The sequence below is a fragment of the Rattus rattus genome, chromosome 11 (genome assembly GCF_011064425.1).
Source record: "Rattus rattus isolate New Zealand chromosome 11, Rrattus_CSIRO_v1, whole genome shotgun sequence".
Lineage (NCBI taxonomy): Eukaryota > Metazoa > Chordata > Mammalia > Rodentia > Muridae > Rattus > Rattus rattus.
Window position 1 is genome coordinate 5,574,231 of NC_046164.1, and position 23,886 is coordinate 5,598,116.

The 23,886-nt window shown below is 45.3% G+C and overlaps 1 protein-coding gene across 1 annotated transcript in view; it reads left to right on the forward strand.

The window, feature by feature from the left end:
• Nucleotides 1-23,476, forward strand: part of LOC116912653 (protein Shroom3-like) — a 96,280-nt gene extending 72,804 nt beyond the window's left edge. Inside the window, exons 2-3 of the mRNA XM_032916773.1 lie at nucleotides 22,693-22,847; nucleotides 23,392-23,476. Of these exons, the coding sequence (XP_032772664.1) occupies nucleotides 22,693-22,847; nucleotides 23,392-23,476 (240 nt within the window). The remainder of the gene's footprint in view (nucleotides 1-22,692; nucleotides 22,848-23,391) is intronic.
• The last annotated feature ends 410 nt before the right edge of the window (nucleotides 23,477-23,886 follow it).

Sequence of the window (23,886 nt, forward strand, 5' to 3'; positions counted from 1 at the left end):
TAGTGAGGAGGGAAGGGGGGTGAGATAGCGGAGTGACACGAGTGACTTGGCGGATACTCCTCCCCGACAGCCACACATCGCACAGCACCACGTTTTAAGTGATTGAGTTATCATGGGTACAATTCCACACGGGAAAAAGCAAATCAGAGTTTCCAGGGGTCAAGGAACAAGGCTGGGTCAGAAGAGAAGGCAGAAGTGGCAAGCTGAAAATGAAAGAAGAGGAGAAACACCGTGTTGGGGACACCCAGCTTCTGAGTGAGGCACAGAACTACAGGGCATATTAAGGGGTGACTACAGAGCACAGAGATGTCTGGGCCACCAGTGTGGAATTTTAGGGAAGGGCACCCGGGTCGAGCCACTGACCAACTGCTTTCCTTTCATTGCCTTAGATGGCAAGACCTTCTCTGTGCCTCCTTAATGGCAAAGAGGAGATGTGCGTCTGCTGATAAGCATCGGAACAGAGGGCCACTTGATGGAATTTTTATCTCGAAAAAGGTAGCCCTGGATGGTGAGTTGACAGAATGCCAGGAATCCCTGGAATCTAATTAAGCTCAGCTGAGAGCATAAAGGTTTCATTTTAGAGTCCTGGTGAAAAAACTTAACCAGAGAGAGAGAGAGAGAGAGAGAGAGAGCGCTGTATCGATTCCTTTCCTTTAATTTTGCAAATATTTGAGCTGTTTAATAGACACACCTGTATTGATTTCCTTTAATTTTGCAAATATTTGAGTTGTTTAATAGACACGCATTCCTAGCTTGCTATTCCTAGCTTGCTGTCAATCAGATGGGGGGTTGAAAGTTTGTAAAGCAATGGCCCAAGGATGGTTTTTGAGAGTAGGTTTATTATTTTATATAATGTATTTTGATTCTGTTCCAGAGCTTCCCCACTTCCTACCCTCCCAACTTCGTACTTGTTGGCTCTCTATATCCACCCCCAAAAAAAAAAAAAAAAACAGCAACAGAAAACAAAAATAAAAATAAAAAAAAAATAAGAAAAAAAAAAAAAAAAAAAAAAAAAGGTAAAGAAAAAAAAAAGAGTCTATTTTCTCTTGGCTGACTACTCGTGCTCATGGGGCCTGCCCTGGTATGTGGTTGGTTTACACAGTGCCACTGCCTTGGACAAAACTGATTTTTCCCTTTTTTCAACAGGTATCAATAGCAAGTAAGTTCATGGTTAGGGTAAGACTTGGTGTCTACAACTCCTTCTCAGAGTTGGGATGGTGTCTGGTTTACTCCTGTGCACATCTTGTGTGTGCTGTTACACTCTCTGAGTTCATGTGTGAGTCGGTCCTGCTGTGTCTGAAAAATGCTGTAACCTTGGAGACATCCATCCCCTCTGGGTCTCAGAATCTTTCCATTTCCCCTTCTACAGAGATCCCTGACCCTGAAGGGAGAGGTTTGATGAAAGTCTCTCTCTCTCTCTCTCTCTCTCTCTCTCTCCACATTGTCCTGTGTTAATTGGTCTCTGTGTTAATTAGCATCTACTGCATCTAATGAGAGCTGAGAGATGCACTTGTCTATGGGTATAGCAATACATCATTAGGGGTCATTTTATTATGATGTCCCTTATCAGAATAATATTAGATTTTTTTTCTCTAGGTCCATAAGTTATTAACCTCAGGTTTTGACTTCTTTAGCAGTGTCAGGTATGGATTTTGTCTTATGGAGTGGTCCTAAATCCAACCAAAATGTGGCTGGTTATTCCTGTAACGTTTTGCCAGTATTGTACCTGTATGCCCTGGATGCTGTAGTAGGTCTCGGGATTTGTCTCTGGATAATTTTGGTTATTTTTCTCCTCTGGTAGTGTACAGGGTGCCTTCTGGTAGCATGAACACTAGTCAGTAGCGGGGGAAGCATCTAGTTGGGCACCAGCTTGTTTTATTCACATTCTGTGATGTAAGTGTTGTATTCAGCAACTCGGTCTTACCATCAGATTGTGAAGGGTAATCAATGCCCTTGGCGATAGCTTGTGATGTTTGGGGAAAGGAGGTATCTGACGAACTTTGGGCCAAGGACTCAGCAACATGTAGCCCATTCCTTGTACTGCAGGTTCTATTTGATGGCATAAAATGTCTAATTGGGGTTTCATCTTTCCTATTATATGGTGACACCATTTAAATTCTCTGTGTGGGGGTTGGGAGTTGAGCTCAGTGGTAGAGCGCTTGCCTAGCAAGGCCCTGGGTTCGGTCCCCAGCTCCGGAAAAAAAAAAAATTTTTTTTAAAAATGAATTAAATTCTGTGTGTGTGTGTCCAAATGGAATTGACAGATATGTAAAAATGCTCTCAGAGACCAGAAAAGGGTGTCAGATCCGTTGGAGCTGAAGGTGGTTGTAAGCTTCTTGCTGTGGGTGCTGGGAAGCAAGCTCCAGCCCTCGATAGGAACTGTAAGTCCTGTAAGTGCTGCTGGCCACTGAGCAGTCTCTGTAGCCCTGGGCTAGACTTTCCACTGGATACTTGACTTTAAAAAAAAAAAATGATTTTGCTCCTAGTCTGTGTCCCTGTTATCTGTACAATAAATGCAATTTTCCTCATCTCCTCATTGTAATGATCAAGTCAAAGTAACAGGTCCTTGGCCCTGGGAGAAAGAACTTCAGATTTCTCATGTTTTTTTTTTCTCTTCCCTGCTCCCTGCCGTCCAGTCTCTGCCTCATCTCACCACGGCAGTTCTCTGAGGGGTCTCAGGGAAGAAGCGAGGCTGATGTGAAGAAACCCTGGGGCAGGGAGAGTTAGAAAAGACGTTATGGAGAGACAGAGGACAGACTGGGAGACTGCAGGCGGCCCAGGGGGCCGTTAAAAGCCTGAGGCTGAAATGGAAGATTACTTGAACCTAAGAGTTCAAGACCAGCCATACATTCCCAGCAAACCTTTGGCTCAGCTCCCACAGTCACCTGGGAGCAGTTACATTTCAAATAAAAGGCAGAGCTTCCCTGCCCCCTTCCTCTTTTTCTCCTCTCTCTCCTCCCTCTCTTAACCCACCCCTCCCCCCTGTTTCCGCCATTTCAATAAACCTCCTTCACGGAAGACCATATTGGCCTGGTATGGTTTGTCCCAACCCAAGCTGCGATTTCCATCACAACACCACGTGTGCTGGCTAGTTTTTTTTGTCCGATGCCAAGCAGTTACTTTCTCCAATGGACCTTAGAAGAAAGAGGAGGAAGCCAATGGGGTGGCTAGACAGGCGACTCGCTGGGTTCCATGTCTCACGGATCCGCATCATTTAGCAGAGGCACATGAAAAGTACGCGGTCTCAGAGAGGGCAGTGGCGGTGTGGAGGATGGTGCTCTGTCGTAGGCAGAGACCAAGCAAGCCTGGAGATGCCCGAGAGAGAAAGGTGGGGGGCATGAAGACCTAGTGTACTTTGTATCTCTCAGTTTAGCAGGCTGCCTGTGGACAGGGAAACTAAGTTTCTTTTAGAGTCCAGTGGATACAGGGTGTGAAATAACCATCTCGAAAACCAAAGGGCTTGGACTGGAGACATGGCTCAGTGGTTAAGAGTTCTAAGTTCCAGAGGTCCTGAGTTCAATTCCCAGCAACCACATAGTAGCTCATCCATCTGTAATGAGATCCGATGCCCTCTTCTGGTGTGTAGGTGTACTTACAGATAGGGTACTTACATGTAAATAAACAAACAAATAAATAAATAAATCTTTAAGAAACAAAGGATTCAACCATGGAGGTCTGGTAGTCAATCGTTATCTCCTTAGTCTGATAAAGGAAAGTATTGACCTCAGTACAAGGCAAAAGACATCACACAAGTCTAATCTATGATAGACAGCCAATCGTCATGCTGGCCTTCATTGCTTAGTTACACTATCAAGCATCTGCCTCTGTTTGGTAAAAGGCTGCCTGTTTTAGAATTGAGTTGGGCAGGTTAGAATGGATTTTGACTTAAACTCTGGATTTGAATTTTGACTCTATTTTTTTAAGGTTTATTTACTTATTATATATGGAGTACATTGTAGCTGTCTTCAGAACATCTGAAGAGGGCATCAGATCTCATTACAGATGGTTGTGAGCCACCATGTGGGGGATTTGAACTCAGGACCTGTGGAAGAGCAGTCACTGCTCTTAACCACTGAGCCACCTCTCTAGGCCTTTGGACCTGCTATTAATAACATTGTTAACCCAGGAATCCTTGGATGGCAATGATTGAGAGTTGAGTATGGAAGAAGGTATTTGTTTAAGTAAAGTGGGCCCAGAGTGGAGAGGGAAGATGTGTGTGTGTGTGTGTGTGTGTGTGTGTGTGTGTGTGTGTGTGTGTCTTTGTGGGCCTTGGTTTACAAAAGGAAAATAGGTGAACCGAGCATAACAAACGGAGGTCCAAAAGAACACAGAAGCTTCCCAGGGTGATAGGGAAATGGAACAGAAGTTCTGCAAAATGCAGGAGCCCACAAAAGAGGGGCCAGGACCTGGGTATAGACAAAGAGCCCAGTAAAGACAAAGGGGCACCAGAACCCCAAGGGTAGGGCAAAGCCAAGGTCCTCCCGGAACTCTGACAGAATGTAAGGGAACATGGAACGTGAGGGTGAGGAGAGGTGCAGCTGTACAGTGGCATGGCCTGACCACTCCGAGAGGGCAGAGGTAAGTGAGTTGATAACAGAGTGGGTACCGGAGGATAGCACGTCTCTTAGGTGGGGGGAGGGACTAGGTTTGTTATACAAGTTTCTTTTTTTTTTTTTTTTTAAAGATTTTATTTATTTATTTAATATCAGTACACTGTACCTGTCAGACACACCAGAAGAGGGCATCGGATCTCATTACAGATGGTTGTGAGCCACTGTGTGGTTGCTGGGATTTGAACTCAGTACCTCTGGAAGAGCAGTCAGTGCTCTTAACCGCTGAGCCATCTCTCCAGCCCGTTATACAAGTTTCTTAAAGTCCCTTTTAGTTTTGGGGCAGAGTACCTTTTCAGAGGACCCACAAAGTAGAGATGAACCAAGTGCCTCTATCTATCCATGGAATTTTGTCCGGGCTAAAGTTTGGATGAACCTTGAAGGTATTGTGCTAAGTGAAAGAAGCCAGCCACAGAAGGCCATGTACGATGTGACATAAAATGTCCTGACTAGGCCAGTTTATAAAGCTAAAAGAGCAGACTTGAAGGGGCAGAAGAGAAAGCTTGCTTGCTGCTCTTGCAGAGGACCTGGATTTGGTTCTGAATACCCACATGGCAGCTTACATCTGCCTGTAATTCTAGTTCTAAGGGATCCAATACCCTGTCCCGACCTCTGAAGGTACCAGCTATGTGTGGTGTATATGCCTTCATGCAGGCATTCACACACATAGCATTAAAATTAAAATAATTTAAAGTAGACATTTGTGGAGCTGACAGCAGCGGGAAGAGGGGGCGGGGACTTGTGAAGACTATAGACACAGTAGTTCTGGGGACAGTGATAAAGACATCCCAAAGTCATTTAGGATGATGTTTGTACAACTCCCTGAATAAACTAAAGCCCACTGAGTTGTGTATTTTACAAGGGTGAACTTTACAGCATCCAAATTACATCATAAAGCTGTCAACAGCAAGCATAAGCCAAGCCAAGAGGACGTGGTCGGAGAAACTTTTGAAGTTGAGACAGGGATAGCGTATTGGTGGTGTCCAGGGCTAGCCCCTGACCTTGGGAGTGAGTATCAAAGAAGCCTAGGCAGGGAGCCAAGAAGGACAAATGCTAGAGGGTTACATAGGTCATGGGCATCGAGAGTGGTAGCAGGAGTCACCCTGGCGATACATCTGGATCCAGGAGGAGTCTCCAGAGAATGAGGAGGAGGAGCTGAGGGCTTGCAGATACCACCGGAAGCCTTGTGTGTGAGGTTGGGGTGGGCGTACGGTGGGGGAGTGGGAGGGAACTCTGATAGCAGAAAGTTCAGAGTCAGGGGGTGGTTAGAGGGAAGTCTGGAATTTGGGGCTAAAGGACTCACAGAAATTCTTAAGGACTTGGAGCCTGTGTTTATTGCCTTCCCTTATTTATCCATGCAGCATGCATCTGCTTTATGCCTGGCACTGCTGTCCATTCATGGAGTCCTCTCGGTCGATGATGCTGGGTGTGGTAGAGGGCACTGTGATGGCCTCAGGGTCCAGAGACTGTAGAGTGACTTCATTTCCAGCCGTCTCACCGGCACATGTTGCCCTGAAGGTGGCTGGAGGGCTGTGCTAATCAGTCTGCAGCTTCCCACCCACCACTGGCCTCCCCTGTTGAACCACGCAGTTTGTCGAAGGGCTGCCTGTTTAGACGAGAACTGGGAGGTTGCGAGGCACTTTGGCTTCAGGTCTAAGTCCGAATCACGAATTTTGGCTCTGCTGTTGATTACTCTGTCAACTTGGGCGTTGTCTTAATTAGAGTTTCTATTGCTGTGATAAAACAACACGACCAAAACCAACTTGGATACAAAGTATCTATTTGGCTTACAGCCTGTAGTCTTTCGTCTAGGCAATCTAAGGCAGGAACTCCAGACACCGACCTGGAGGCAGGCAACCATGTTTTTTCCTCCTGACCTGCTCAGTCCACATAGCACCCAGATCCATCAGCCACTGTGAGCTGGACCCTCCCACAGAAACCATCAATCATCAATCAAGCAAATGCACCACAGCCTTCCCCACGGGACAAATGGTAGGGCCATCTTCTCGCTCAGGGGTCCTTCTCCCCAAATGACTCTAGCTTGTGTCGAGTTGACATAAAAGTAGCCAGCCTAGACATCTTACTTACTATTGCTGGTCTTTGTGCTGTGATTGACAAAATGCTCTTATACGATATTGAGAATGGACCCTCAATATCCTAACAGGTGGAAGGCACTATGTGTTCTCCTCTTTCTTCCTCGCCGCTGTGCATTCTCCTGTTGTTCTGCCTGCCCGCACTTCCAGGGAGCATGTCTGATCAGACGTCCTCTCTCGGCACCGTTGAAACTATTTATCTGATTTCCAAACTGAGGGAGCCACGGTGATCACTTACTTAGCTCTACCTTGCAACATTTCTCAATGGTTTGGACTGTTTTGTTTTAAACTGGGCTGGAGGTGGGGTTCCGTGGTAGAGCCTTTGCCTAGCAAAACGTTCAAGTTTCCTGAGTTTCCTGAGCACTGAGATTACAGGAGTGTATACCACCCGGTCTGGCTTCCATGTCTTACGTATTTTATCTACATGCATAGTAATAGCTGGTCTGTGGATAGACACGTACAGGATGGACGGGAAACATTGTTTACATTATAAATGTAACAAACTAGGGTAGTGCAGAAGGTCTTTTTAGGAATGTGGAATAAAGATGCTGACTTATTAAATTGACTGCTCTTCCAGAGGTCCTGAGTTCAAATCCCAGCAACCACATGGTGGCTCACAACCATCTGTAATGGGATCTGATGCCCTCTTCTGGTGTGTCTGAAGATAGCTAAAGTGTACTTATATATAACAAATAAATTAATTTAAAAAAACAAAACAAAACCTTAAGTGCTTTATGAAACTTTTCTGTTTTTTTCTGCAAGCTACAGAAAAGTACTAGCATTCCTGATTTACAAAGGAAAATGCAAATGGCTGAATATTCTTAATGTTTACTGGACCTGTTTTCCTGCATGCTTTATGTGCATTCCTTGACTTAATACTCTTAACAATTCCATGAAGTATTTCTAGCTTTATCTCATGTGAAGGGAACAGGTCAGAGAGATCAAATAACTTGTTGAAGGTCACAAAACTTCTCAGCCTGGGGGAGGATTTGAACCCTACCATCTGGGCTGTAAAGTTTAACCGCCATATGGCCTCTGAGAGATGGTAAGTAAACAAATCATTGTTGAGAACCACAGAGAGAAGAAATCCTTTTGCCAGTTGGTGCTCGGTATCTTTCTGGCCTCTGGAATCTTCTACAGCTTGTAAATATTGGAGGCTCACAGGGATGACTAATAGAATACTATTGTTATCTTTGACAGGCCTGAGGTATCCTCAGGAGTTTTATTGCTGCATTTCCTTGTAGCTCAGCCACTTCTGAGAATTCTTTTTGCAGAGACAAAGAAGCCATTTCCTTGGAGACAATGGTATTAGTAGGCACCCTTGTCCTAAGACATTCCTGTCTGCTGCAAGCTAAGTTCCGATATTAATATCAAGCCATGCGTGATGGCGCACACCTTTAATCTCAGCACTTGGAGGTAGAGACAGGCAGATTTCTGTGAGTTCAAGGCCAACCTAGTCTGCATAGAGCACTCCAGGGCATCCAAATCTATGTAGTGAGACCCTCACTCAAACAAACAAACAGGCCAATATTAATATTAAAAGCAATACTATGGCCAGGCATGATGGCACACACTTTTAATCTCAACAATCTACTGGGGAGGCATAGGCAGGTATGTATCTGTGAGTTTGAAGCCAGCCTTGTCCGTATAGTAAGTTCCAGGCTAGGCAGGTTTACGTAGTGAGACCTTGTCTCAAAACAAAAATTAGGTTTACTTTATAATACTATATATATATATATATATATATATATCATATGAAACACATATGCAATTTATACATTTTATTTCCTTCCCAAAGAACCAAGCTCTGTGGCTGTGGCTGGTCAGACATTCTCTCCGTTTTGCACTGATTCGTTTTGAGAAGGGGTCTGGTTTCGTAACCCTGTCTGCATAGCGCTCACTCTAGTCCTGACTGCCTCAAACACATGGTATTCCTCATGCCAGAGTCTCCTGAGCACTGAGATTACAGGAGTGTATACCACCCGGTCTGGCTTCCATGTCTTACGTATTTTATCTACATACATAGTGATAGCTGGTCTGTGGATAGACACGTACAGGATGGACGGGAAACATTGTTTACATTATAAATGTAATGAACTAGGGTAGTGCAGAAGGTCTTCTTAGGAACGTGGAATAGAGATGCTAAGACTCCTGGGATTATTTCAGAAATGGTTATAAAATAGAAATAAATTTAAATTTAAAGGACCATTTATCATAGTTTTCTGTCTGAGTGGAACAAAAATGGGATGTGGTGGCATACGTGTATGTAGGTGCATGTACATATGCACACACACACACACACACACACACACACACACACACACACACGCGCCAAAGGCTGGCAGCCAGTTTCTTCCATAATTGCCCTCTGCTTTGTTCCTTCAGGTAGGCTCTCTCAGTTGAAGCTAGTGCTCGCCGGCAAGGCTAGTCTAGGATCCAGCTTGTTCCTAGGATCTCCTATCTCAGCTTCCCAGTGCTGGAGTTACAAGCAGGCCACCCACGGGGCAGTCATGTGGTGCTGGGATCTGAACTTGACTTCTCCTGCTTTCACAGCAAGCAAGCCCCTTACCTGCTGAGCTATGTCCCCTTCTTCTGTTTCTTGCTCATTCTTTATGTCCATGGCGTGTCAGTAGGACAGCAGCTCTCCTAGTCACTCAGCCCTCAGTGGCAGAGTGACTAGCCCCCATTGTTTACTCCAGCATTGTCAGCCACTGTGCCAAAGGAAGAATGCCTGGAGAAGTAGAGGCAACATGATTTCCTGTTCAAAACCCAGAAACGGCTTCCTTGTCCCACACAACTGCAAGGCTTCTAGCCTCAGACTGTGGCTGAGGTCGGAAGCTGGGAACACTCTGTCACTGACCTATAACTCCAGCTTTTTAATAATTATTTAAAGACAGAGTCTCACTAGGAGGCCCTGCCTAACCTTGAACTTGCAATCTTCCTACCTTAGCTTCCAGAGTAGCTGGCATCCTGGGCCTGGGCCATCAGACCCATCCTCGGGAACCCTCAGTGAGCAGCATTAGTGACGCCACTGGGTTCATCAGATATCTGGGGGTGTGGGGTGTTTTAAAGAATATATATATATAGATATAGAGAGAGAGAGAGAGAGAGAGAGAGAGAGAGAGAGAGAGAGAGTTCTAGTGTTCTGCTTACATGTATGCCTACAGGCCAGAAGAAGGCACCAGAACCAGTGCTCTTAACCACAGAGCCCTATCTGCAGCCCAGACACCTAGATTTTGATACTGTTAAAGCAAACACGAAGCAATTGAGAAGGACAGAAGGACCATCTCTGCCTTCTTGGACTTCTTAGCGGCTCCTGGAGCTCGAGGCTTCCCCAGTGGCCAACTTGAATGCAGCATCCCTGAGTCCCACAGTGCATCACTGCTTGATAAATGCGTGTTTACTTCTGGCTTTTGTCTCCAGGAGGCTTAGAGCCAAATATGTGCCATAGAGCTCTCCAGGGAGAGAGCAGCACATTTTTTTTTCTTGCTTTAAAACAGTGACCAAAATGTGATCTCAAGCGGTAGAAATTTGAAAATCAAAGTGAGCATCTATGAAAACAAGCGTCTTTAATTTTACTCAGTATGATGATGGTGGTGGTAATGATGATGATGATGGTGGTGGTGGTGGTGGTGGTGATGATGATGATAAATAAATAAATAAGTCTTTAATTACAGCCCTGGCTAATTCTCAAAATAATGAAGAAGGACTGTTGAAGTTAGACCCTGGTTCTTCCTCCCAGACCCATGTTTTCAAAAATAAGACTTAGACTCAAAATATATTTACTAATACCTTGACCGTATAACTAGACTGACTAGATAGAACTTAAAATATCCCATTTATTCCAGCCTACATTCTGCCACGTGGCTGGTTACCTGTGTCCAGGTACCACACGTCCATCTTGTCATATCTTCCTGGCCAATCTCCCATCTGGCTCTATCCCAGAGTTCTTTATCCTCTCGGATGTCCTACCTCCCATTTCCTGCCTAAGTCATAGGCCATAGGCCATAGGCTTTTTAATTGACAGGTGATACATCCATATAATACACAAGATATCCTCTCCACAAGGATAGATATTTTATACCCTGACTTCTCTACACACACACACACACACACACACACACACACACACACACACACTAAATATATATATACATATATACAAACATTATATATGTGATATATATATATATATATATATATATATATATATATATAATGTATGAGTACACTGCGACTGTCTTCAGACACACTAGAAGAGGGCCTCAGATCCCATTACAGATGGTTGTGAGCCATCATGTGGTTGCTGGGAATTGAACTCACGACCTCTGGAAGAGCAGTCAGTGCTCTTAATAACTGCTGAGCCATCTCTCCAGCCCCCTTTACATACTTTTAAGATAATGTTTTAGCTTTTGAATTTTGCCTTTCTTGGAAAGATATTCAAGTTCACTATGCTATTGGTTAACTCCATACCATTGTATAATTATAACATTGGCTAACCATTGGCTAATTATATCCTGGGTTAACTACTGTGGGCTTGTTGAATTGTTTGCCATTCCACATCCAAGCTGACCATGGCAGGACCGCTGGACATGGAGCTGGACACCAGAGGCTGTGGAGTGGATAGATCACAGCTGCTTTCCACAGTTGTGAATGAGGCTGACTCCCCCTCATAGGACCGTGCACCAATGGGCACATGAATAATGAATACCCAGGTGGGAAGTGAAAATTCCCCACGGGTGGAGTGGGTCCCTGCTTCTTTGATTATGTTTTCATTTTGCTTGGATTCCCTCAGCTGCTTCCTCTGATCTTTTGTGAGTGCCATTGTAAGATGAGAAGGATAAGTAAACAAATGGAGGTGAAATCTGACTGCTCAACTTTCTCATTACCCCAAACTGGCTTTATTGGAATCAACCACCTTGGAGAAGCTGGAGTCTGGCCAGTCTTCTTGCAGTGAGGAAAGCTGAGTGGGCCCGGTTGCCCTGGTGAAGCTTGACCACTGGCTAGCTTTGCTATCTTTCCTCTTAGTGAGCAGAAAATGAAGAACTTCAGCCTGGCTGGGTTTCCAGAGGCTGCGACTCAGTCAGCTGCTCCATGTGGGTGGTGCTGAGTGACCTCGAATCCTGGGTCCTCTCTGGGAAACAAAAGCTTCCTTCTGATGGTGAGACTGTCTCCCTCTTGTGCCTTTATAAATCAAGTTAATGCTCAGTCTAGAACTTTAGGAAAATACCCTTTGCCCTCTCCATCAGCCCCTTTCCCAGACGGTTCCAGATATAACGTCACATTACATTCTTGTGATGTAAATGGTCCGAGAGGCATAAAACTGACTGACCGGAATTGTGCAGGTCATGAAATACACCTCAGGAACCTTTGCCCTGTGAAACAACCTTAGTGCCGTTTGTCTGTGTCCTGTATTAGGTAAGGAAATGTATGTTCAGAAAAGATGCACATCACCCAACATGGGGAGGGAGAATTGATCCCATGGTGGTCCAGACTCAGAGTGCGTAGTCTTTATACATCATCCTGCCTCTTCCCCATTCTTTTGCTTCCCATCTAGGTTATTAAACTTAGGACAGAACAATACACCTCTTATCTTAAAAAAAAATTACATAAGCAAGTTTTTACATGGTCTTCCATACTATCTTAGTCAGTGTTCTATTGCTGCGAAAAGACACGCTGACCAAGGTGACATTATCCATGGTTTATGGTTGAGAAGCCCATCCAGGGTCCCATAACGGAGGGACAAAGTTGGGATTAGAGCACAGGATTCATGAATCCCAGGCAGCTGTCCTAACCCACGAGACATACCACTGATGACCCAAGGGGAGGAATCCTTGATGGAAGAGTCCTAGCCATCCATCATTGGAAGAGAGGCAGGCAGGTAATAGGCAACATCACAGTAGGACCATTGGTAATGCCATTCAGTTCACAGAGCTGTTTCTGTTCATTTATAGCCCAGCAGTTATTTCTGAGTCCCTTGAAAGTCTGTGTAATTTTATAGAATGTGAGAGCCAGATACAGAGTTTAGAAGTTACTTTGTATTTATTTCATTGTCTACACTTCATGTACAGTTCAGGACCAAGAATATCCAGTGGGTTATGAGTAACAATGATTCCCAGAGAACAGAATGTAACATTCAGAACAGTCTAAAGTTTCTTTATTTTTTATCTACTAAATATTATATATCACTTTGCTTGTTACCATGACCAAATACCTGACAAGAAGAAATTTAAGAAGTGAAAAGGTTTATTTAGGCTAACTGAGGAGGTACAGCCCTCAAGTTGGGGAGGAGGAAGTGGATAAAGTTACTAGTGAACTAGTTACTTAGGAAACAGAGAGCTTACAGGAAGTGGGGCTGGGCTATAAAACCGGAAGACCCACCTCCAGCGACACACTTCCTCAAGTGAGGCTCCACCTCCTAAAAGTGCCACAACCCTCCCAAATATTACCACTACTTAGGGACTATGTGTTTAAACACATGAGCCCATGGGGGTGGGAGGAGTTTCACATTCAAAACACAAAGTCCTTTATCCTTGTAATCTTTCTTTATCTTGCTTATCACTTTAATACAATTACTGCTCTTAACGGAGGACACAGTTGTTCTCAACTCACAAAGAAAGTATCAAGCAGACTGCATGTTACACTGCGTGAGCTGGATGCAGACTTTTCTGAGCTGGATGCAGACTTTTCTGAGCTGGATGCAGACTTTTCTGAGCTGGATGCAGACTTTTCTGCACTGCCCTTCTCTCCCTGGAGCCCCACCATGCCAACATGCAGGAAAGAATTGTGAGGAAAGGAGAAGGAGTCCCTCAAGTTTAGATACCATGCAGCAGTGAAACTCAGGCGTGATTGCCCTCTGCAGGATGAGCTGGATTCTAATTCGACCCCAGACAGAGATGAGATTAAGCAGAAGGTGGTCTGTGTTCTGTTGTATGGCCCCCTTCCTGCCGCTGGGGCAGTGGATGGCTGCTTGCTTTCTCATGGATGATCTCTGACTGCCATTAAACCTGTAAGCCTATGTAATCGGTTCCCGGTTCTCCTGGAAGAGAAGGATCAGGACACAGAAATGTAGAGAGTATCGGGTTTCTTGGGCACTTGAGGGATTAGACTGACAAGTGAAGAAGTATTAGTCTGGAACAAAGATCTGGGGGTTCACAGAGGCAGCCGGCTGGAGGATGTGGGCTTTGAAGTCTGTCTGGAATTCCTCCTCAGCTCTTCCCTTTTCCTAATGTTTAACCATGCACAAGCCGTTCCACCCTCTGAGCGTCAGTGTTCTGTTCCGTACCTGAGAATTTATGTAAATTCATTATAAACCAAGTGCGTATACTAACCTTACAAAGACCTCGTGACAGTTCAATTGAGATAGTACCATTATTGAAATATGAGGCATCCAACACCTGGTCGCTATGACAACGACATCTCGCTATGAGATGTTGCTCATCTGATGATGAATATTGGGCACTGATCTCGGTTTCTGCACTGTTCTGCGTGCTGGGAACAAATGAAGACAGGCACAGTCAGACTTCTCATAGACTGATAGTCGAGTGAGAAGCAGGTAATAAGTAAGACACACGAGAAAAATTATAGGTCACGGGGCTGGGAAGATGATTGACAGGTGAAGAAAGGTACTTGCCCTTAATCTCACATGGTAGAAGGGAAGGGCTGGTTCCTGTAAATTGTTCTCTGACTTCCACACACACTACCCCATGTACATAGGTACCTACCTACATACCTGTTTATGTGAATAAATGTTCAAAATGTGTATGCATATTAAGTGCTGGTCATGGACGAAGTGCTAAGGGAAAAATGTAGTTGGGAAGGAAGATGATGACTTAAGAGGGGTGTGGCTGGTGCTTTAGCTCAGTAGTAAGGCACTTGAGCAGCAGGAACAAGGCCTTGGGCACATCTCAAGCTGTAAAGGGGTAGCTAGGGACTGCCTCTTCTAGCTTGGACATAATGATCAAGTCAGATGCTCACCTGGGCATAAAGCCTTCCATAAAGCTAAGATCAGGTAGAGCCCTGAAGTGAGACAGGGCCATATTCCACCACAAGGAGGGAACTGACTCCCGAAATCCCTCGAACGCCTCTCCCACCCCACATGGACACACAAACAAAATGCCATTGAAAACTGATTGGCATCGATTCCACTTGCTTCTGTAGGCGTGGATAAACTCAAGGTTTGGGGGCGGGGGGCGCACATTTATGTTGTGGGCTCCAATGTATGCATCTCCACTCCTTTGCTGGCTCAGGGGTACCCCGGTCAGTGTCGCCTGGTGTCATCTGCAGCTCTTTAACCTGTTGTCAACCACATTCCTGGAGTAAGTAAGTTCTCTGCAGGGGAAACTGGATAAAGCACACTGGTGACCTTGTTAGCTGCCGATGGATCAGTCCAAAGGTTAAAATAATCAGCTTTTTTCTCCAGTGAATCTTAACGGACAGTGTCAGCATAGCCTGGGGTCGGAGGGAATATTCTCTTTGATGATTAGTTCAATAAAATCGTAAATATTCTCGTTTTGAAGTCATGACAATGACTTTTAGATCCTGTCATAATCACATGGGTAGGGGAAATGACTCCTACCCAAGAAATGGATTGTTCTTCCAAAGGATTAGAGTTTAGTTCCCAGTACATGGCTCACAAGCACCAGCCTCTGGCGGATCTTATGCCTCTAGCCTCCTCCAGCACCAGTATTCCTGCCCACAAATCCATGCCCAGACAGACAGACAGCAGACAGACAGACAACAGGCTGACAGACAGCAGGCAGACAGACAGACAACAGGCAGTCAGGCAGACAGACAGACAGACAGACACACACACACACACACACACACACACACACACACACACACACACACACACACACACACACACACACCCCTGACTTGGCTGCTATCAGTTTGTCTCCTCCACAGTTCAGTTTATCATTTGTTATGTTAGAGACAATATTGATACAATCAGTTACAGCTCTGTTCTAGTCAGTAGCTTCAACTTGCTTGGCAACCATGTTTATTACCAAACCATCCACAAACATATTGTGTCAACTGTCATTGTGCTAGCTAATGAACAGGCAGGGGAGGGGCTGTCAGCCATGAGGGAGGAGGGGCTCTGGGCGTCCTAAGGCGTTATCAGACAGAACAGCAACCTTTAATTGCCCTAAATGGCTGAGATGCGGGCTCTACACTTGTGAAACTAGCTTCATTCAAAACCCAGGCTAGGCCTTTCGGGATACACACGTTTTGGGATACAGTCCTGGGTAGATCCAGGCACTAAGCAGGCTTCCCAGAGTCCTCCTCCCTTTCCTGGAAATTGCCTGACTTTCCAGGGAGAGTTTCTTACTTGGATCAGTTGAAGTGCCCTTCAGATAAGAAAAAAATCCAGCCTTGTTTTTACAAAACTGCCTCTCTGGCACCAGCATTTTTAGTTACATACTAAAGATGTGAACGATACTAAAAATATGCTAGAATGTAAACTCCAGGAAGGAGGTTATTTCCCAGATCTAGGAGAATGCCTGGGAATGTTAGATGCTCAAAAACATGTGTGGGATGGGTTGAATGGATAAGTCTCAGTCTCTCCCTCCTTTCTCTCTCTCTCTCTCTCTCTCTCTCTCTCTCTCTCTCTCTCTCTCTCTCTCTCTCTCTCTCTCTCTCTCTGTCAAGTTTCTAAGTTTCTAACCTTAGGAGTTTAAGTGCTGGAAACGGGGCATGATCGGAAAGATGGTCAGGGGCTGCTTATAGAAGGGTAGGGAGAGGTGGACAGGGTCCGTGTGTGCCCTATTGTAGAGGAGGAACACAAAAAGGAATAGAGCGAGAAGCTGAAAATGAAAGCCAAGGGCATACAGAAGGTCCACGCTGGAGCAAAGCCCTGAAAGTATCTCTGGAGATAATTAAAACCCGAAGACACCATGACTCACCCAGAGACTGTGTGGTGACGTTGGAGAATGAAAGCAGGAAGTAGAAGCTGGGGGTGTCACCTAGTGACAGGGTCTGAGCTTCTGGGTTCACTCCCAGCAACGCAAACCAAGAGCACACGAGTGCAAGCAGGTGCCCAACTAATGCTTTACAGAGAAAAACCATTTAAAACATCACTCAGCCTCTGCTTCTCCCGTTTCATAAGTTACTATGTCAGTTAACTTTTTTAAATCAAAAAAGTAGGGGGCTGGAGAGACGGCTCAGCGGTTAAGAGCACTGACTGCTCTTCCAGAGGTCCTGAGTTCAATTCCTAGCAACCCCATCCATGGTGACTCACAACCATCTGTAATGGGGTCTGATGCCCAGCCACAGAAGACAGCAACAGTGTACTCATATAAATAAAAATAAATAAATAATTTTTAAAATTAAAATAAACATGGGCTGAGGGTGGAATTAAAACAGCACTTGCCTAGCATTGTGTAGGCTCCAGGCCCAGCACCACAAATCATTTAACAGTTGAAATATTTTTTTTCTGGAGTGTGGTGGAACACACCTTTAATTGCAGCACTGAGGAGACAGATACAGGTGGGTGTCTGTGTGTTCCGGGCCAACTTGGGCTGTCTATGAAGTTCCAGGCCAGACAGAGCTATCTAGTTAAAACTTGCCTCAATAAATAAGTGAATTAGTTTAAAAAGAAGTTTAGGAAACAATACGAAGCAAGCAGTTTAAACCTAAAGGTGTAGCAAAAAGGGAAGAGTGTCTGGGAGAACTCTGTAAATATAGAAAGTGAGGGAGGGGCTTGCGATGTAGCTTAGTCCTCTGGGTCTTATCCCCAGCACTAAAAATCAAAGAGGACAAAAAGTGGTGGGCCACATGAAAGTCCCCAACTTTCCTCCTCCTAATGTTTGCTTCCGTCTCAGTCATGAATGTGCGAGAAGGAAACTCTACAATAACAACGTCCTCTTACGTCCTCCTCCTCCTCCTCCTCCCTCTTCCTCCTCCTCCTCCTCCTCCTCCTCCTCCCTCCTCCTCCTGCCCCCTCCTCCTCCTTCCTCCTCCTCCTCCCTCCTCCTCCCTCCCCTTTCAACTTATAAAATGAAGGTGTATTTTATGGTCGTGGATTTTTGGCAACCTCTGTAGGGACCACTGGAAGCCCGGGTTGGCATTGGACTTGGTGTGATCCTCTTTACCCTGCTTTCTGAGAGACGGGATTGCAGGTGTGCAGTAACCCCCCTCCTGTTTTATATTATTTTCATATGCATGATCATATTCAGCCTCTGTTACCCTTTCTGGCCCTTCTTCCTGTCCCATTGGTCTCCCTTGCCTTCCAAAGGAGCCACTTAAAAACGTTGAGATTCCCCACGTGAGAAAAAGCGTGCTATATTCATCTTTCTGCGCTCGGAACAGGCTAGCCTCCAGCTACCTGAAGAATGACGTAATCTTCGTCATGCCTGAGCGACACTCCATTGTGTGTGTAGCCCAGATTGCCTGTATCTGTTCATCTGCCATGGAGTCCACAGCGTGGTTTCCGTCTTCGTGTACGCCACTGACCATTTCCCAGGGTTCGTTTTGTTCCAGGTGCTAGTGAATAATGTGGTCAGAACTCGGTTCCACAACCTGCGTTTGAGTAGAGCCTGGTCATTACCGTGCCTTCATCTCTTATCTACTAGCTTGGTATTTTGTTACAACGGCAAAGCTGTGCTTTCTCAGGAAGTCCTGCGTTTTGACCTAATTACATAATGGAGTCGTGATTGAGTCCTGTCTTCAAAGGGCTCACGGTTCAGGCTGGGGAAGGTGGGCCTGTGGACAGGTCACAGACAAGATAGATATAAATAACTTTGCTGTATGATCGTGCGGGGGATACAGCATTATGTTAGAGTCGGGTACGGAGGTAAATTATTTGAATGTCATATTATGTTTCTATATTATTTTGTTTATTGGGTCTCTGAAAGCGGGGGAGGGGCATTACTTTTGTTGTTGTTCTCTCTTTGGTGCTGGGGACCCAAGCCAGAGACTACTTTTTTTTATTAATATATATAAGTACACTGTAGCTGTCTTCAGACACAGCAGAAGAGGGTATCGGATGCCCACTACAGATGGTTGTGAGCCACCACGTGGTTGCTGGGATTTGAACTCAGAACCTCAGGAAGAGCAGTTGGTGCTCTTAGCCACTGAGCCATCTCTCCAGCCCCAGGGACTTTTGAATGCAGGACAAGAGCTCTGCTACTTAGCTACACTCGACCTGAGGGACTGTCTTCCTTGGTGAATACAGAGGTGAAGGAGTCTGGGCAGCTTTGGAGGAGATGGGACTTGAACTTGGCCTGAAGCAATGTATTTGAACTTTACTGAAACAATGGGTAGTAACTGTATTTGACCTTTACTGAGTACGTGCTGTGTGTCAGACACTGCCTTAGCCCTTGGCTAGCATGAGCTCATTGAATCCCACTATATGTGTGGTAAATGTTTATCGTTTACATGGGGAAACCGAGGCACAGAGAGGTTGAATAAGACGCTCAAAGCCAGATAGCTACGAATAGGCCATATAGTTTGACTCTGCTGTTATCAGTATTGTCTACTCTGGCTCTGCAGCTCAGCTGAGAAAGGAGAAAGATCCAGGTAGGAGGGAAACCTGAGCAGCCGACACAGGCCCCAGGTAGTCTATTCAGTGTACAAGGACAGCATTAGGTATCCAGGCTAGCAGGGAAGTTTAATAAGCAGAAACGGCCATCGATGCAAGAGAACTAAGTACAGCACGTGACATCTCCACCCTCGAGTGTCGTGCGGCCGATAACAAATGGTGGGCGATTTTGAACAGCAACGTCTTCATGCTGTACGACTTCTGAAAAACAATGATCCCCACTTTTGGTATTTCTCAGTCGGCTAGGACTTGCCGTTGGCGGTTCACACGCTGGATCCTTGCATGAAAGTCAGAAACTTAGAGAACAGAAAACTTATCTTTCTCAGAGTTTAGCTGTGTGACTCAGGATGGTAGCCACTCACTATAAGGCCCCTTCATAAGGCTTGACTAGGTGTGTGTGAAATGCAATAGCATTTTTGTTAAATAAATTTTTAAAAATGCACATAAAATTCACGACTCTAAGTTGCAGTGGCTTCCTCAGAGTGATACAAACGAGCAGGGTGGGGACTTTTATACCTTTGTGCATGGTTTCCAATCTCTATAATAAATGTGTAGTTTACTAGCAAATTGATTAAAACACTGATTTTAGTATACTATTTTTGCGGCTCAAATAAGAAGTAGGTAAGGCCCAAATCTACAACTTTATTTTTTAACTATGAAGGCAACATAAATTGCTATTTGGTCTGCTCTATAAATCTTTCTTTCTTTCTTTTTTTTTTTTATAAATTTATGTTTTAAGATTTTATTTTATTGTATGAGTACACTGTAGCTGCCTTCAGACACACCAGAAGAGGGCATCAGATCTCATTACAGATGGTTGTGAGCCACCATGTGGTTGCTGGGATTTGAACTCAGGACCTCAGGAAGAGTAGTCAGTGCTCTTAACCACTGAGCCATCTCTCCAGCCCTGTTCTATAGATCTTAAGATCTGTTGGAGGTCTTTGACTACAGAAGCAGTTTTTCAGAGTAACTGTGAAAAAGGGAAAACCTGACCCAACCCAGGTTTTGTTTCCGAGCTTTTAAATTTGTTTTGCATCCCTCTTTGCATCGATTCATCCTGACCCATGTCCCATTATCGTGCACTGGCACTCGGGTGCTGGACCAAGCAAGGTTTCCCTCTGCTCGCTCCCAAAGCACACAGTCAGTGTCCTGCTCACCAACCACATCAGGGACCTGTTCAATGTCCTCATTGCTTGTTTTTCTTCCTCCAACTGACAAAACAGAAAGCAGTACAGCTGGATGTGGTGGTGCATCCCTTTAATCCCAGCACTCAGAGGCAGAGGCAGAGTCAGACAGATGTCTGTGAGCTCAAGGCCAGTCTGGTCTACAGTGTGAGTTCTGGGACAGCCAGGGTTACTCAGAAAAATCCTGTCTGGAAAACAAACAAAATAGATGTACTTATTTTATCCTGTGTCCTGTGTGTGTGTGTGTGTGTGTGTGTGTGTGTGAGAGAGAGAGAGAGAGAGAGAGAGAGAGAGAGAGAGAGAGAGAGATATACACACAGCACAGAGACAAGAAGAGAGAACGTCAGGCATCCTCTAGCTCTCTCCGTTTTTGTTTGTTTGTTTGTTTGTTTGTTTTCTTTGACTCGGTGTCTCTCCCTAAACTCAGCTAAGTTTGTAGCTTACGCTGAAACCCAGCAATTCTCAGAGATTGTCTCTGACTGCTTTGGAACTGGGGTTACAGGCATCGTGGGAAGAGCTGACTTGTTACTTGGGTGCTCTGATTCAGACTCAGCACTGCTGATTTTGGAGCAAAACTTAAAATGTATTTATTTGTTGTTTTGAGACAGGGTTTCTCTGTGTAGTCCTGGCTGCCACAGAACTCATTTTGTAGACCAGACAGGTGTTGAACTCAGAAATCTTCCTGCCTCTGTCTCCGAGTTTTGGAATTAGATGTGTGTACCACCACCAGCTGGCTTTAAAAATAACTCACCATGTATAAAACAGTTTTAAGTATAAAACTGAGTGGGAGGTATTATTTTCCCATACTCCTCCTGCACCTGCACATACCTAGCCTCCTGCTCCATCCACTTTTCACACTATTCTTACCTGCCTTAGGGTTCCCATTGTGAACAGACACCATGACCAAAGCAACTCTTATAAAGACAACATTTAATTGGGGCTGGCTTACAGTTTCAGAGGTTCAGTCCATTATCATGGTAGGAAGCATGGCAGCATCCAGGCAGGCATGGCACTGGAGGAGCCAAGAGTTCTACATCTTTATCCAAAGGCAAATGGGAGAGGACTACTGTCTTCCAGGCAGCTAGGAGGAGAGTCTCAAAAGTCCACCCCCAAAATGACACACTTCCTCCAACAAGGCCACACCTACTCCAAGGCCACACCCCCTAATAGTGCCACTCCCTGGACCAAGCATAATCAAACCACCACATCATCCAAAGTCCACCATCACAGAGTTACACAAAATTGTCTCACTTACCCAGAAGGCTTCTGTGCTATCTCCACTAACCTCTGGTGACCACAGATCTTCCACTATCTCTGTGGCTTTGCCTTTTCCAGAATGTCAATATAATTACAGTATGTAGGCTTCTTTTTTTAGACTGCCTTCTTGCCACTTCTGTGTCTTTTCATTTCTGTTTTACTACTGAATCATATCCCATTGTTCGTACCACTTTGCTTATCTGGTGGGCCATCATTTGAACCAAAAAATGGAAAGTGAATTATAGAAAACAAATCAACCGGGCTGAGGTTATATACCTCACTTTGTCACTTTGGGTATAAACTGAGAGTGGTGGTCGATACCCGTGGATCCCAGCACTCAGGAAGTGGAACACAGGAGTCACAAGTGCATTCTTGTGTTACATAGCAGATTAAAGGCCAGCCTGGGCTACATGAGACTCTGTTAAAAACAAACAAACAAACAAACAAAAAAACACAAAACCCACCTCAATTTCTAAAGGAATAAGCAGAAGCTCCAAGTGGATTTGGAGAGGGAAAAGGGGTGTCCAGAGGGCTCTGGGTTAGTGGTCTCCAGAACTGTGTTCATCCATTCAGCAAATGTTTGTGAGCGCCCTCTGTGAGCAGAGTTACAGGTCCTAGAGAATATGGCACAGAGAAATTAGCCCTTTGTTTTTACTTTTTTTTTTTTAAAGATTTATTCATTTATTATATATAAGTACACTGTCACTGTCTTCAGACACACCAGAAGAGGGCATCGGATCTCTTTACAGATGGTTGTGAGCCACCATGTGGTTGCTGGGAATTGAACTCAGGACCTCTGGAAGAGTAGTCAGTGCTCTTAACCGCTGAGCCATCTCTCCAGCCCTTGTTTTTACTTCTTAAAGATCACACTTTGTCCGGATGCAAGGGGTATGGTTGCCGCTAGTCTGCCGTGTTCTGCATCTGGCCTGGCATAGCTCAGGACAAAGGAATTGACCCAGGCTGGACCCAAGGTCACTGTGGCTCTCCCTCATCTCTCTGAGCAGATCGAAGAAGGCGGGAAGGCTGACTCCGTGAGCTCCGGACTGCAAACTGGAGATGAAGTCATACACATCAATGAGGTGGTGCTGAGCAGCTCCAGGAGAGAGGCTGTCTCCCTGGTGAAAGGATCCTACAAGACCCTCCGGCTGGTGGTACGCAGGTGAGTGGACCGGCACGCCAACCTTGTCCCTTCTAACACCTCAGTGCCGTCTTCCTGTCCTGCCTGACGTGTGTAACTTATCTTTAATGCTGTCTTGGTGGGGGAGGTGCTGTCTTTATGGGGTGGGGTGTGTCTTTTTCTTCTTGCCTGTGCTGTGGAATGGGACAGGAAGTGGACACTGTCTCTTTTGAAACTATCCCTGATTTTCAGAGTTAGCATTGGCTTGTTTCACCAGAGCTTCCCTGTTCTCCCTAAATTCTACGTTTGATGAATACCGACACATCCCGGGTGTGGCTGGAGCTCTAAGCAGCCCTGTGGTCTGGACCCAATGTGATAGACTTGGAGCTAATTTGGGTGACATTTTGTTAGCCATGCCTACAACTCAGAACTAAAAGACCGACGGCTCCCTCTTGTTTGGTCATCTTAGGAGTGATGGCTCCTTTTTGGGGGGAAATTCTTGCTTGCGATATTCTTAGTTAATTATTTTATTTTTGGGGGTATGTGTGTGTGCTTGTATGAGTTTATGCTTACCACATGCATGCAGGAGCCTGAGGAGGCGGGAAAGAAGGCGCCTTAACCCGCTAGAGTTACGACAGGCGGTCAGCTGCCACGTGATCACTGGGAACTAAACCCAGATCCTCTGCGAAAGCCGCAAAGAGGTCCTAACCGCCAAGCCGTCCCTCCAGCCCGATGTTTGCAACTTTCATGTCTCGACAAGGCCTCGATGTCCGCGAAGCAACTCCTGGTGAACAGAATTATCTTAGAGAAAATGGAAGAGACTCAGTTTAGTCTTCCCTGTTGTAAACCAAGCATATTTGAGATCTTTTCCATTTGCTGACTCATTTCACCTACACTTGAACCCCTAGAGAGGAGGCCAGGGAGATGGCTCAGTGGGTAGACATGTGGGCTGCCAGTCCTGACGACTGGAGTTCAATTTCCTTGGACCCGAACGATAAAAGGAAAGAACGAACAGATCCCGAAAGTTGCCCTCTGACCTCTATACTTCCTGCCATAGTGGGCACACACGTGCACACAGATA